At 44.2% G+C, this 14,852-nt stretch overlaps 1 protein-coding gene across 1 annotated transcript in view; it reads left to right on the top strand.

Moving 5' to 3' along the window:
* SCP2 (sterol carrier protein 2) overlaps positions 1-14,852 on the top strand; it is a 72,331-nt gene that overhangs the window by 35,957 nt on the left and 21,522 nt on the right. The window contains exon 12 of the mRNA XM_051999674.1: positions 7,776-7,941. Coding sequence (XP_051855634.1) covers positions 7,776-7,941 — 166 coding nt within the window. The remainder of the gene's footprint in view (positions 1-7,775; positions 7,942-14,852) is intronic.

Below are 14,852 nucleotides of genomic sequence, written 5' to 3'. Positions count from 1 at the left end.
TTTAAGGCTTGCCATTGATCCATACTGAGTCTGTGTCACTTAACTGGGCAGCTTGCTATAAGAAGAGGGACTTTCCATGTCAGGAATTAAAATCAGAGATAAATGGCTGAGGCGCTCCCCATTGAGATGGGCCCTTCTTGCCTGCAGTATAATGGGGGAGGCAGATGGCCCTGGGAGCGGAGGGAAGGGAAGGCCTCTCAGCCCAGCTGAGCCTGGAAGGAAGATGCAGAGATGACAAAAGCCACGGAGGCAAGAGGGGGCAAGATAAGAATGAAGTCCAGTTCTGTTTGACTTGGGAGGGAAGATGGCGGAGGACATTAAGGTGAGGCTGAGAACGCGGGATCTCTTTTAGCAGCCATTGGAGAGAGGCTTGCGATTAGAGTGCAACTGTGGAAATACTAAAGCTCCAAAGCAATCCCAGTAGACTTGGGACAGAGCGTGCCTTCTGCGCCCAGAAAAAGAACAGGGCACATGCTAGGGCTGCGTCCTTGTTTTTGTTTTTTCCCTCTCTCCTGTGGGGGATTTTGCTCTGATTTTTCTCTCCCACCATGATTCATTAAGCAAGATGTATTCATAAAACAGGAAAAAAGAAATATATTAGAAAAATTACTTGGGATATAGCCTAAAAGGGAGAAGCCAGAGGCAGCAAAGCCAGTTGGTTTGCCGGGCTGAGAGTTGAGGAAAGCCCGTTGGTGGGTTTTCACAAAGGGGATGATTGCAGTGAGGAGGCCCATGGAGGAGAACGGTAGGCTGTGTGCCTTCTCCCCAAGCCTGACCTGTATTTGGTTTGTAGGGTAGGTGAGGCCTGGAGTCAGGGAGCCGCCTCTCACTTCCTGGCTGTGTGGCCCTGGGCAAGTCGCTTCTCTGCCTCAGGTCACGCCTCTGTAAAATGGGGCAGAGAAAGAAATGGCCAACATCCCTCTTCCCCAGTATTTCTGCCAGGAAAACCTACACGGGGTCACAAAGCTCTAAAGTTACTGAAAACAAAACATGTCTCACAAATACCTGTAAGTGTTTGTGCTACTGGGTTTCAGTGGAAGCTCCTTGAGGGCAGAGATTGCTTCGGTTTGCTTTGGGTCCCAAATGCTTATCCCGGTGCCTTGGCGCAGAGAGAGAGCTCAGTCCCAGCTCATTTGGGGTAGAGGAGAGGCACTAATTGTGTCTGGAATGGAGGGCCCTTTAGTTTTCTTTGTTTTTAGGGCTAGACTTAGAGAGCAGTGATAGATAAGGCTGGGAGGGAGAATTCATTTTGGAGACACCAAAAAGAGTGAGTTGATTAGAAAATCTTTTTGATCGAGACATTCATAATTTAGATGTTTTGGATTATCCAACTGTTGGTTAATTTTTCTAAGGAGTTTCATAAAATAGAAAAACCGTTTGTCTTGTACAGGGAGAGCTCCTGGCCACTCCCGCACTCCATCCCCTCTCTTACCACACTTGCTTTGACAGTTCTCCAGGACACTTTTCCCAGTGCATGATCACCTCACCAGCCTGTTTGGTGGAGGAGGTGGAGTCCGGGGGTGAGGGCAGCCTGGTTCTGGGGCTACAGTCATAGCACACAGAGTAACTCGGACTTATCTAGGGCTTTGAGACATGTGCACCGTCCTCACTGTGACCCTCTGGGGAAGCAGCCCCTTACTCTTCTGTCTTTACAAAGTCACCTGACTTCGGCCCCAGGGTCTCTCCCGTCTGCCTGCAGAACCTTGAACTGATTTGCAGTGCAGTGTAGATGGGGGTCATCTTACGTGAGGGGCTCACCGCTTTATTCCTGTGTATTTGTGCTACGTTTTACGGTTCACTTCTGGTCTCAGACACTTACCAGCTGTGTAATCCCAGGCAAGTCACTCAGCCTCTGCTTGCCTGTTTCCTCACAGAGCAAACACCTCGTAAATATTAGTTATCATTTTCATCATCATTATTAATTATATGTTCTCGTTTCTCCCATTGGCTTGGGATGGGAGTTTTTGGAACCCAGGCCTCGGACTTTCAGTTGGTCCTTGTTGAATTTTGCTTTATTAGATTTCCAATAGGAATTCTTTCATTCTTTGTACTTGTCTTCCCAATGTCCACCACATGGGAGGTAATTAATAATCGCTTGTGAAGTGATCGATTGCTCTGAAGATTTATGTTGGCTTCTGCCTTTGATCTGAAAAAGCTCCTTAGGATTTTGGGGACTCGGCCTCTGTGCCGTATCCGAGCGTTGTCATAAACTGGAAGTGGGCTTCCGCGTTTGCCCCCCTTTAACAGAGAAGTTTTAAGAAGCAATTGAATAAAAGTGTTGGTTTCCATGTGAGAGAGGACATATTCCAGATGAAAGGTTCAGATTGCACAATTTAATGCTCTCGTTGAGCAACAGATGGATTGCATACAATTGAATTCCCTTAAAAACTGTCCAATGTGATTTGATCTCCTTAATATGTCATGAGGCTTGGGAGTTAGCTTTTTCTTACACAATACATGTTCAAGTGCGCTGATTTTGGAGAAGTGCTTTCATAACCTTTGCATCTGATCTTGACAACTCAGATAAATAGCAGAAACCCTTCAGTGTGGTTAAAAATTGACAGCAGCCTTTGCTTCTTTCTATGGTTATATTTAATAGGTTTTTGGGCTGAGGGAGATCAGATTTGGCGACATTGGTGATATCTTTGTTAATGGAACGATAACTTTGCAGAACAGTCAGTTGGCTATTCAAGTATTTGGGTGTGGGGCTAAAATAAAGTTGTCCATCTGCTTGAAATGAGTAAATATAAATTCTTTTTGGAAATATCTGGGAGATCATTTTTTAAGCCGAGCCAGTTATTTAGAAATAAATGTACAATAGTAATGTTAGTCCTAAAACATTGGCCCTAAGTTATATAACACGTTGTACTTGGCTAAAAGCTAAGAGCTGGCACCAATTAAGTCTAGAAATAGAAAATTGGCTGACTTGAAGCCTAGTTAGCTCTCAGCATGTGACTTATTACAGTGGATTTTCAGTGATAGACTTTTTCCCATCAGCTCCCATGCAATGAGTTGGGGCAGCTAGCTAACTTTTGGTATCCAGTCTCATTTTAAAATGAATGTTTAAAACAGATTGGATTTCCTTTTGATGATATCACAGCATCTGGGTCGGAGGGACTTTCTTCTAGAGGCCATTAAGACCATTCTGTATGGGAACAGAATTCCCCTTTCAGAAATAGCTATTCCCACCTTTGTTGCAGGCCTCTGGCAGGCTCACTCTGGGTTTGTCTCTGGTTAGGACGTCTATCCTTAAAACTTTCTCCTTGCTTTGCTTATGAGGGCTAAGCCAAAGGTCATCCTCTTTGCCCATAATAACCTTGCAAAGGCCTGACATCTTTCTTGTCCCCTGGTCTACTCCTCAGTTACTTCCTCCTTCTTTTGTGACCTTGAAGCATTTTCCACAACTTCCTTGCCATTCTCTTAGTGTTATCCAGGGTATTAGTGTGTTTCCTAAAATATGTTGCCCGGAACGGAAGTAGAATGAGATATCTGGGTCATGGGTTAGAACTGGGAGAGACTTTAGAAGCAATATAATGTGAGCCCCTCCCTTTGCTGGTGAGGAGTCAAAGCCAGAGTCCTCTCAGTTTGTTCCAACTAGGGCTACCTTTCTAGATGCCCTATGATGCTTTTCTTACTTTCATAGAAATACCTTTTGACTGCCGTCTCAGTACTGGCTCATACTAAGTTCACAGTCTTAGTGAATCCCCAGATTTTTTTTCAGGTGAGCTTTTGTCTCTCCAAGACTCCCCCTTCTTATCCTGGGGAAACAGAATTTTGGAACCCAAACTCAGACTTTCAGTTGATCCCAGTTGAATTTTGCTTTATTAGATTCAGCTCAGGGTGCTGTGGCCCGTTGAGATCTCTTTAGGCACAGACTCTGTTGTCTGTAAATTCCATTGACTTTTCTTCTGTCTTTAACTCAGTTGTTAATGAAAATTTGAACAGCACAGGCCCAAGAATAAGGTCCTGGGGCATGCCATAGAAACTGATTTTAATGACTTCTCTTGGGGTTTTGCATTTCAGCCTGTTTTGAGCCCAGCTACTCAGACCATCATTAGCCCCCATCTTTTTCCCTTTTCCTCAGGAATATCACAAGAAACTTTTTAAGAGGCTTTGCACAAATCTGACTAAGTTATATAGGTAGCATTACTCTGATTTCCAAGCCTAGTGACCCTATCACAAAGGACATTAAGGTAATTTGGTTTATACTGTAGTTGATAAAGCTGTATTGGCTCTTAATGGCCCTTGCTGCCTTTCCTCCATGTTTATTTGCCACATTTTAAAGAATATATTTTCATGAGGTGAAGACAGGCTTATTGGCATATTTTAAAAAATAAACTCAGAAATACACAAGAAAGATTAATCTGTTAAAAAAAAATGTCATATGCTCCAAAATCTAGTTTTGCTTCTATAGTGATTATCATTTTCTGCTTGGGTTTTCTGTTGCATTTGAAGGCCAACCCCCCCACTCCCACCCCCACTACTCAACCCCAAGCTATCTTGGTTTTTTTTTTTTTATTATAGCTTTTTATTTACAAGATATATGCATGGATAATTTTTCAGCATCGACACTTGCAAATCCTTTTGTTTCAACTTTTACCCTCCTTCCCCCCATCCCCTCCCCCAGATGGCAGGTAGACCAATACATGTTAAATATGTTAAAGTATAAGTTAAATACAATCTAAGTCTACATGTCCAAACAGTTATTTTGTTGCACAAAAAGAGTCGGACTCTGAAATAATGTACAATTAGCCTGTGAAGGAAATCAAAAGTGCAGGTGGACAAAAATAGAGGGATTGGGAATTCTATATAGAGGTTCATAGTCATCTCCCAGAGTTCTTTCCCTGGGTGTAGTTGGTTCAGTTCATTACTGCTCCATTGGAACTGATTTGGTTCATCTCATTGTTGAAGAGCCAAACTATCTTGTTGAAGAGATGGAGCAATAAGTAGAATGTTGATAGAACGAAGCAGTCTGATTTTATACTTACATCAACCTGGTTCAGCTTTCTTTGCCTTATCTGGAATAATGTAGTCATCTTCTAGCCTGTGAAGGCCCTTCTTTCCTCAAATAAATGACATGAAGCTTCCTGATTTACAGTGGTGACCTCATCCATGGTCTACTCCCAAATTTCTGCTTGTACCTCCCTCCCTAAGAGCTGGGCTCCACACTCCTGGTATTCTAGATCTGGGGTTTTTAACCATAGCCCTTATAAAGGTGGGTAAGCACCCTTATGTTTCTAATAACTTTGGTTCCCTGGGTAATCCTCGTATTTTATTTGGTGCATTTACAAATATTCTGAGAAAGGGATTTCCCCAATTGACTGCCCAAGGGGTTCAGGATACAAAGAAGTTGAAGGAACCCTGCTCTGCAGCCAACCAGACTTTCCTGTCCTAATTCACAGTCCCTTCTTTCACCTACTGTAAGCTCCAAACACACTACGATTTGGCTGCCCCAGATACATCCTGGACTCACCTTCTTCTGTGCCCTTGTCTATACCTACAGCACTCTTCTACTTCCTCACCTGTGAATGAAGAGACGAAGAAGCATTTATTAAGCACTGCTGTGTGTTAGGCCTTGTAATGAGCAACATTGTTCCTCTCTTTAAGGGCTTACATTCTAATGGGGGAGAGAACACACATTTAGGAAGGAAAAGAGCTGGGAAGGAGTTGAGGTATTTATGTTTTGGGGTTCCGGTTCATCTTTGCATCTCTCATAACACTCCCCTACAGGCCACTGAGGAGAGAGGAGGTATGTGTTTAGGAAAAGTTTTTCAATTAAGTGAATCAATTTCTTTCTTTCTTTCTTTTTTTTGAACAAGACCTGTGATTTGTCTCAGTGTTAGGTGCCTCAGATGAGGAACTTCCCCTTCTAAGTCAAGCTCTTGTCTTCACTACACCTCAGTTTTAGGTAGTTGATGGAGCTCTGAGACTGACTTGCTCAGGATCACATGGCCAGTGAGTATAAGAGGCTTATTCTTCATTCAGTAGACCAGACTTCAGGAACGGATATTGACAATAAGAAAGGAAATTGAATAATGGAGTGTGAGGGATGTAGAAGACCCTTACCTAAAATGACTGCTCAGAGATCACTCAGTAGAAAAGCAGAAAAGTTATTAAAAACCTCCGGAGGATGAGCCATCCCATCATGAAATAAGAAAAAGAAAGCTCGTGGTAGGAGAGCGAAAGAAGTAGTAAAGATACACAGTTTTTATACAAGAGATTACATCACAAGTAAGAGAGCATTGAGAAGGGGAGGGGGAAGCATCTAATCCAGAGGTCCTCAAACTTTTTAAACAGGGGGCCAGTTCACTGTCTCTCAGACTGTTGGAGGGCCGGACTATATGAAAACAAAAACTTTGTTTTGTGGGCCTTTAAATAAAGAAACTTCATAGCCCTGGGTGAGGGGGATAATTGTCCTTAGCTGCCGCATCTGGCCCTCGGGCCATAGTTTGAGGACCCCTGATCTAATCAGGTGTTGCTATCTGGAGAGATTGGAATGGAAGGTTTCAGGGAAATTTGATTTCTAAGAAACACAAAATCTGGCCTTCAGGCTTAAACAAGCAGATACTGGCCCACCTAATAGACTAAATATCGATAAATGCCAAATACTGATAAATGTCATCAGCTCAGGTTAAGTAAGTAAATATGTTTCTAACTGGCCAAGGCTCAAGTAAATATGACCTGCACATATTATACACGTCATAGGGGAAACACAGAAATAATGAAAATTAAATACAGAAAAAGAATTCATACATTCCTGTAAGTTCTTCATTTTGTGTCTCTATTCCAGACAGGAGAACGATGCTACAGTTTATTTATCCTTTTCCATTAATTAGATAATGGGATTGGATTAAGTCAAATAAAAGAACCTTCTTCATTTGTAGGCCGTTACTATGTTTTGACAGCATTTCTGAACCTCACCCCCGTCCCCAAGCATAGGGGAGAAAAATTATTTCATGAAGGTGAAATAAATATATAGAAAGAAAAACTAAAAGCAAAAGGTAACTTGGTTTAAGATATTTTGTGTTTTAGTAACTGGCTGGGAGGATTTCTTGGTAAGCAGATTTCTGAGGTCAGCTTTTGATTTTTGTTATTCCTGCAGGGAAGAGCTCTGAAGCAAATTCTTGTTTACTCAGAAACCCTCTTGGAGAGTGAAGGGGGAGGGCATAGATTATGGAAAAGCTAAAGGAACTAGATTTCCCACCTGCTGTCAGCTTCTGTAAGAGTGAGAAAAATGACAAACGAAAAGCCATGGGTTGGGTCAGGGTCAGTAAGCAGGCCAGATTTGGGGCTCATGTAGACTCCACGCTGTAGAGAACATGAGGAGTAATTAGCAATCAGCTGGAAATAGGTTGGGGACCATTGAGTGGAGGCCGGTGAGGTGATGGGCGCCTGCCCCGGGGTGAGGGGCGGCGTCCGGAGAGAAGAAGGCACTTCCCAGAGATGCTGCAGGGTGAAACTGGCAGGCCGTGGCGGCAGCTGGGATATGGGGAAGGGGGAGGGGGAGAGACAGGGAGGAGTGGAGGATGGCTCCCAGGTTTGAGCCTGGAATGGAGGGGGCGGGGGATGGAGAGTCCATCTGATGGCACCAATGGCACCGTAGCTGCGCTGCGCTAGGCCCGGGGCCGACCCCGAAGCTCCTCTCGCTCGGAGCGGGGCCCCGACTAGGCTTGTTGGGTTCTGCCCAGCACGCGCGCTTCGCTCGCTCGCTCCTTGAGTGACTGGTCAGGCCTGGCTGACGCGTGCGCGCTCTGTGTCTCTGCTTGCCTCGGCAGGCCTAGCGCAGTGCGCGGAGCTCTGTTGGCAGCTGCGCGGGGAGGCGGGCCCGAGGCAGGTTCCGGGGGCGAAGGTCGCGCTGCAGCATAACCTGGGCCTCGGAGGAGCCGCGGTCGTGACACTCTACAGGATGGGCTTCCCGGAGGACGCTGCGCTGGCCGGCAGGTGAGGGGGCGGGGGACGTCTTCCTGCCGGAGTGCAGCCCTGAAGCACCTGCAGGGGGCCGGGAGCCTGGGCCGGAGTGGCGCGAGAAGCCCGCAGGGGAGGAGGGGGCTCGCGCCGGCCTCGGGGCCGGTGCACGAAGTGACGGAGGGTTAAAAGACCGGGGAAGAAGCCGCAGCTGTCCTTAGCCAGAGGGGGTGTGTGTCCCGGGGGGCGGGTCCCTGCGGAGCCGGGAATGAAGCCGGAGCGCCCCGAACCCGCCGGAAAGTGACAGCAGGGGGTTTGCTAGCTGGCAGAGCTCCCTGTGCGGGGTCGGGGGGATGCCCAGCAGTTGGGGGAAGGGGAGACAAGTGGGGGTATACAGTTGGGGCGCTGTCTCCGTGTCCAGCTCTTTTTGGCCCCATTTGGGGTTTTCTTGGCAAAGATCCTGGAAGGGTCGGCCACGTCCTTCCCTAGCCCATCTTACGGATGAGGAAACCGAGGCAGGCAGGGTGCAGTGACCTGCCCAGGGTCACGAAGCCAGTGAGGTCAGGTTATTTGGCTCCCCCTGACTGCCTGCCGGAGACAGTGATGTCAGAGAAGGGCCGGGAGACTTGTGTGAGGGGATGCGGAGGGAGCGGAAGCAGGAGGACTCCACGGGCGGCTCCGGGCCCGCAGATCCCGAGGGTTCGCGGCAGCCGAGAGGGGCTTGAGCCAGGCTGCAGTTTAAGGCTCAGGGTTGGACATTCGTGGCTTGTGATGGGGGTTTTGTGTTCCTTTTGTTCGCCGCAGGGATGGCAGAAGGGTGGCAGGGAGAGAAAGGGGATCTTCATAAGAGAAAACGTATGAGATATTTGACAACCAGGGGGACAGGTGGCAGGTGAGGGGAAGTGAATGGAGCAGTGATGTCAGCCTTACCAGTCGTGGTGATTGGAAGTGTGGGAAAGTTAGGGGGGATATTGGGAGGGGGGAGGAATTCATGCTTACAGGACGTTCATTCGGAGATGTCCAAGAGGGGCCTGGTGCTGTGGGTCTGGAGATTGGGACTGACGGGAATCTGGGAGTCATCTGCATGTGGCGGCCCTGGGGATTGAGGAGCTCTCTAAGTGTAGCAAAGGCAGCCGGGGACAGAGCTGGGGGACACGGGGACAGAGGGGACTGAGGAGGAATGTCAGAAGAGCATTTGGGGAAGGAAGTGATCAGCAGGCCCAGGCAGGATGAGAGAAGACCTTTGGATTTTTCAGTTCAAAGGTCCTTAGTAAACTAAGGTTGAGTAGGCATTCCAGAAGGAGCCAGGACTAGAACTCAGCTCCTCAGTACTGGGTTACTGCTTTCTCCAGGTCATTGTCCTCACTTAGGTTCCTCCTTCTTTGCTGAACATAGGGAATAGGAGAAGGGTAGCTTCTTTTTTAAAAAAATAGATTTTTATTGACTTTTCTGGTCTTGCATCACCCAGATTTTCCTCTGGATCTAGAGAGCCATCCTTTATAATGGAGAATGACCTCAGCCTCTCACTAGAAGTGGTACTTGTAGTTATTTGTCTGAAGGATCTTTTTTCCTAAAGGACTTACTGGCATTTTCATTTAAAAGAGGCCTTGGTATGCACTTGTGTGTTCTTTTTCAAGTCTGTATAGGCAGAATTAGTTGGTTAGAAACTGTCAGTTTGGAAGTTGTGCGGGCCTCAGTAAGCAGCACTGTTTGTATCTTGCTGAATTATCTCTTAGGATCTCCGTGGAGCAGTTAGAGGCAACCTATGGAGTAGATCAGGTCCGGGATTCAGTGGAACTCCTCACATGATGTGCTCTCTCAGAGCCTTAGTGACCCTAGTCTTGACATTGAGTACCTCTCTCTGGGCTGCTATGAGGATCCAGTGAGGAGGATGTACCTGGTGCTTTGTGACCCTGCCAACGTAGAAGGTGTGCCTGGGACTTTGTGACCTGCCAAGTTGGATAGTGACCAGGGAAGGAGCAAGAAAAGATGGCCAGAGCTCATTCTCCAAGTCAGAGGCCAGTGGTGAAGCAGCAGCAGGAAAGGATGGGCACCGGAGGTCAGAGGTTCTGGGCTCAAATCTTGCCTCTGACACCTCCTGTTTTTTTATAAGAAGGTTATCTCTAAAGGTCTCAGTTTCCTTCTCTGAAAGGGTGGGAAGGAAGTTTGCCTAAATTGGCCTTTGAGGTCTCTTCCCCTCTAGGCCATTGACCGCTAGCATCCTAAATCATTCAGTAGCTCAGCTAATGAGAACATCTATTCTTCCAGAAAAGTTTTCCTAGGTAACCATGGACAAGTAGATACATGCACAGAATATAGATATCTTGTCCTAAGCCAACTAGTATTTAATCCCATGATGGTTGACCTAATTTAAAGGGCACCTTTCTACTTTTATCTACTGGCTGTGTTCTTACTTGCCAGGGAAGCCTGATTCCATCTTCTGCTGAAGCTTTCTTCCATCACTGACTATTCTATCTGGCAGCATCTGGACCTCAGCTTGTCTCTAGCCATGTGACCCATCAATTACAAGCTGTGCTATTTGAATACCCTTCCTCCCGTTTTCACCAGTATATACACTACCTTCTCCTCCTCCTCCTCTCCTCCTCCTCCTCCTCTTCGTCATCTTTCCTGATCTCTCCCAACTTCACATTTGCTCTCTCTTCTAAATACAGATAATGCCTTTTAATCACTTATTTTGCCCACAAAATTATGTGTTTTTTATCTTTGAATCCCCTAGAACACCTGTGACGTGGCCTTCTTTGTAATAATGTTCGATAATTTTTTTGTTCGAGCAATGACAAGCCCTTCTAAAACCCTTTGCAATCCAGCCCCAACTTTGCTTCCTTATTTGATGCTGTTCCTTTCCATGTACTCTCAGGTAGATTGGATTTCTCTGATTCATCCTCCCACTGACACCTCTGTGCATTCCTGGAGGCCCTCCCCATGCTTGGAGCACAGCTCAGGGGCTGCCTCTTTCTCTTCCAGCACCCCTTCTTCTTAGCGCAGGCAACCACGTATTTGATTCATCCAGGTTATGTTTTCCTGGGGAGATGTATGCTTCTCCAGAGGAGCAGCTGTCATCTTTGATTTTCATATACTTTCTACCATATTTGTTGAATTGAATTGAGTTTTAGATTTAGTGATGGGAAGATCATCATTTTTTGAACCAGTTAATTGGAGAAGACTTCATTATAAAGCTTTTAATAATAAATTCATACAAAAAGCCTCCAACTGCATAATTTCTGTCTAGTTTTATCATTCTCCTGCTCCAGAACTATGTGACATAATCCAGAAAAATAAGAACTAATAAAGATTCAGATTGAAACTGAGGCTGAGCAGAAAAAATTAGTTGTAATTTAATACCATAGGGTTTTGAGTATTTTTTTTTTAATATGGAAAGCTGTTTCAAAGTAAAAAACAAACAAAACCCAGCATCGAGCCCTGCATCATCTGAGTGAATATTTATTGCATGTTATGTCATATTTTAGAAAAAATATATAGACAGAATTTTAATGAATAACTTTTAAGTACCAGCTTAAGGAACCACAGCTTTAGAAAACAGATAGCTTTTTCCTCTTTCTATTTAATAAAGAGAAAGCAAATGTGATGGTGGGAGAAATCAGGAAAGACTCTGAGGAGGAGGAGGTAATGGAAGAACTAGTGAAAATGGGAGGAGAGGCATTTTTGGGCAAATCAGGCCAGACTAGGAAATTCACACAGCCAGCACACAGTTTAATAAACTTCATTTCATTAAAATGCACTAACTCAGAATTAGTGTAAGTGTGACAGGAGGAGAGTGGGAGAAAGGATTTACTTAACATAGGGAGTGTAAAAATGTGTCAAGGAAATTGATTTCACAAATCCTTGATTTTAGAACATTCTGAAATCTCTCTTTACTGAGTAAATGTTCAAATCCTTTAACCATTTATTAATTGGGCAATGACTTTTGTAAATAGAAATTTTATACAAAATTTAAGGCACTACTCTATTAATTCAGATTACTGGAGGTGTCTCATGGCAAAACAAACTCTTTTCCTTCAAAAACATTTTAACTGACCCCTTTATCCACCAGTTCTTCTGAATTAGTAAACTTTTATTGGGATGAACTTCCAGTGTTGGTCTATTCTAAATCAAAATGTAAAGGACATTTAGAGACAGGAGGTTAATAAGCTATTGCTCTTTTTTTTTTTTTTTAAATGAATTCAGTAATGTGAATTGCATAAAATTTGTTAGCCTGTTGTAACTTCTTACCCAGACCTTATAAAATTTGGAAATTTTCATTTCTCTTGAGGGTTTTTTGTTGTTTGTGTGTTTGCTTAGCTTTTTGTGGTTGTTATTTTTCTAATAGCATTTTCCCAGAAGCAAGAACTGAGTGTTATACTTCTTTGTATCTCACTATTCTGCTCGATAAATATTTTCTTCTCTTTCAGGAAATTGTTGATTTGACTTCTTATATGGTATGTCGGCTTCTTAGACCCAAGGGTTCTGGCTGGAAATTTTGGGAAAATGTCTCTGCCTAAGTTTTCTATTGTTTGCTCCTTAGATTTTCTGCTTATTATTCATAAATACAGATATGACCTGTACGTGCTTGATAAAGATAAACACTAGAGCATAAACATATATAACCATTGAGTGGCAGGTGCTGTGGTTTTAATAACCATAGAAAGATTGCTTATATTGATGCTTGAGTGGATTCATGATCTTATCAGCATAGGGGTCCTCCCACCGTGGGTGCAGATTTAACTTATCCAGACCTGCTTAGGCTGTTCCCTTTTTGCCTTTGAGGCTTCTGTGCATCATGTGATTAGCCTTCCTCCAGGTCTTTGATTGGACCACTCCCTTTCCCTGGTGTCCATTGATAACATCTCCTACTTTTAGCATAGTATAATAATAGAGAGCTAGATTTTGAGTCAGGAAGACCTGGATTCAGGTTCTGCCTCTAGTTTTAAGCAAGCCTCAGGCAGCTGCTAACTCAGCTGCTGTACAGGGATCTGGGTTGTAGGAGCACGTGAAAAAGCAGAGCTCTGCTGAGATCATAAGTCCTTGAAATGATTTCCCTTCCCTATTTCTTGCTCACTATGGTGAATGTGAGTAGGGGACGGTGTATAATCAGTGGTTGCGTCTTAGCACAATATCATTAAAGAATCAGCAAACTGGGACAAAAGCAGTCTCGTAGGAAAGAAGAGAGAGAATTGATGGACAGTCCGAGGGGCCACTAATATGAAATGCCTTTTAGGCATAGAAAACGGGGACAAAAATGGCACAGGATGAGGAGGCCTTGGTGGGAAGGTTATGAACTGTACTGGTCACAGCCCACAAACTTATCATCTAAGTTTCAAGGAATTCAATAGTCTGAGTACGAGAGAAGCAATAGTTCCAGAGTGATTTTGGTCGCATTTCACAGAGAGCCATTCTGGTACTTGCCATTAGGCACATCTCTACAGTCGATGAGCCATTTGCCTGGCTTTTGTGGAGGTGATGTCTTCTTTTTGTAATTAATTGAATTGGAGGAAAGCTCATTTTTGCCCAAGCTACATTTCCAGGAGGAACGATCCATCAGCATTTGAGAACTTCTTATCTGTCTTCTATCTTAATTTTGTTTTTCTTTCTTAGAATTTTCCTAGCCAAGGAAAGTCATTGAGAAGAGTTTTTCCATATCAAAGTTTCCTTTTATCACTGGCTTAAATGTAATATCACTTATATCACTTATTAATTAGGGGAAGAACAGTAAATATTTCTGCTATAAAGCAGTAATGATAATTGCATTTTGATTATCAGAACATTGAGTCTAAGCTCTGCTCTCCCAGAAAATTGTAAAAATTATCTTTAAAGAAGAAAGCCGTTTGGCTTTGGTTCTGGTTTCAGAACAAAACTGTTTCTTTTATCTTCAGAGAATTTTGTCTTGCAGCTTGACCTTTCTTTTTTTTTGACCAGCTTTGCACGGGGCTGGGTGTTGCTTGGGCAGTATAACTTCTCTTGGGGAAAATGTGAATTTTATTTTTAAGTAGGGGAACTAGCCAAGTATAAAAGAACCGACATATTTCGAAACTGTGGTCTGTTTAAAGGGGAAAAACCACTTAATTTTTTAATATCAGACTCTTCTAATTGGTTTGAATTTTTATCCTGTAACATTTATGGTAACTTCAGTTTCTTCTCACTTTTGACTCCTCTCTACTTACAAATGTGAGAAAAGACCCTCTTCTTTTTGACCTTGTTACAACTACCCCCTCCCCACTGCTCCCCCCCTTTCCAGTACTAGCTGACCTTTATGTAGCATTTTAGGCTTACTGAGCATTGGGCATATTCTGGCATTTGTCTGAACTTCTCAACAGCTGGAGCTACAGATACTGTCCTGGGGAATATAGGGAAACCGAAATTTAGAAAAGTGGCTGCCTGTGTCACTTACAGCCAGTAAATTTAGGGGTGAGATTCAAACCTTTGTCCATTGTGACTCCAAGTTTAAATTTTCTCACACTGTGCCATCTTGCTTCTTTCTGCCAGTCTTTTAGAAAGAATTCTCGATTCTGCGCATTCTGGCTTCCTTCCTTATTGCGGGACAGAGAATTCTCTGGCAATTTTGTGAAAGACGGACTGGAAAAGAGGCAGACGATAGGGAGGGAGGCAGGGACAGCATTCGTAACATAGGCAGAAAGTCCCAGAAGTCGAGGGAATGGGTTTTAGCAGGTTATTAGATGGTGGGGATGAGAGGGAGAGGAAGAACGCCATATAATTCCAAAGACTGAGGCTTAAGGGACTGTCAGTAGCTCTTCCTAGTCACAAAGAACTTGGTAATGGCCAAGTAAATGACCATCCTGTTCTCTGACTTGGTTCTGCATTTGATGCTGTCAGTCATTCCCTCCTTTTTCCTTGTCTTTCTGGAGTTATGACACCCTCCTATCAGGGTTTCCCTGTACTTTTCTGCCCTTATTTCCTTTGCTGAATTTTCC

The sequence above is a fragment of the Antechinus flavipes genome, chromosome 4 (assembly GCF_016432865.1).
Source record: "Antechinus flavipes isolate AdamAnt ecotype Samford, QLD, Australia chromosome 4, AdamAnt_v2, whole genome shotgun sequence".
Taxonomy (NCBI): domain Eukaryota; kingdom Metazoa; phylum Chordata; class Mammalia; order Dasyuromorphia; family Dasyuridae; genus Antechinus; species Antechinus flavipes.
This window is presented reverse-complemented; position numbering and strand designations above follow the sequence as displayed.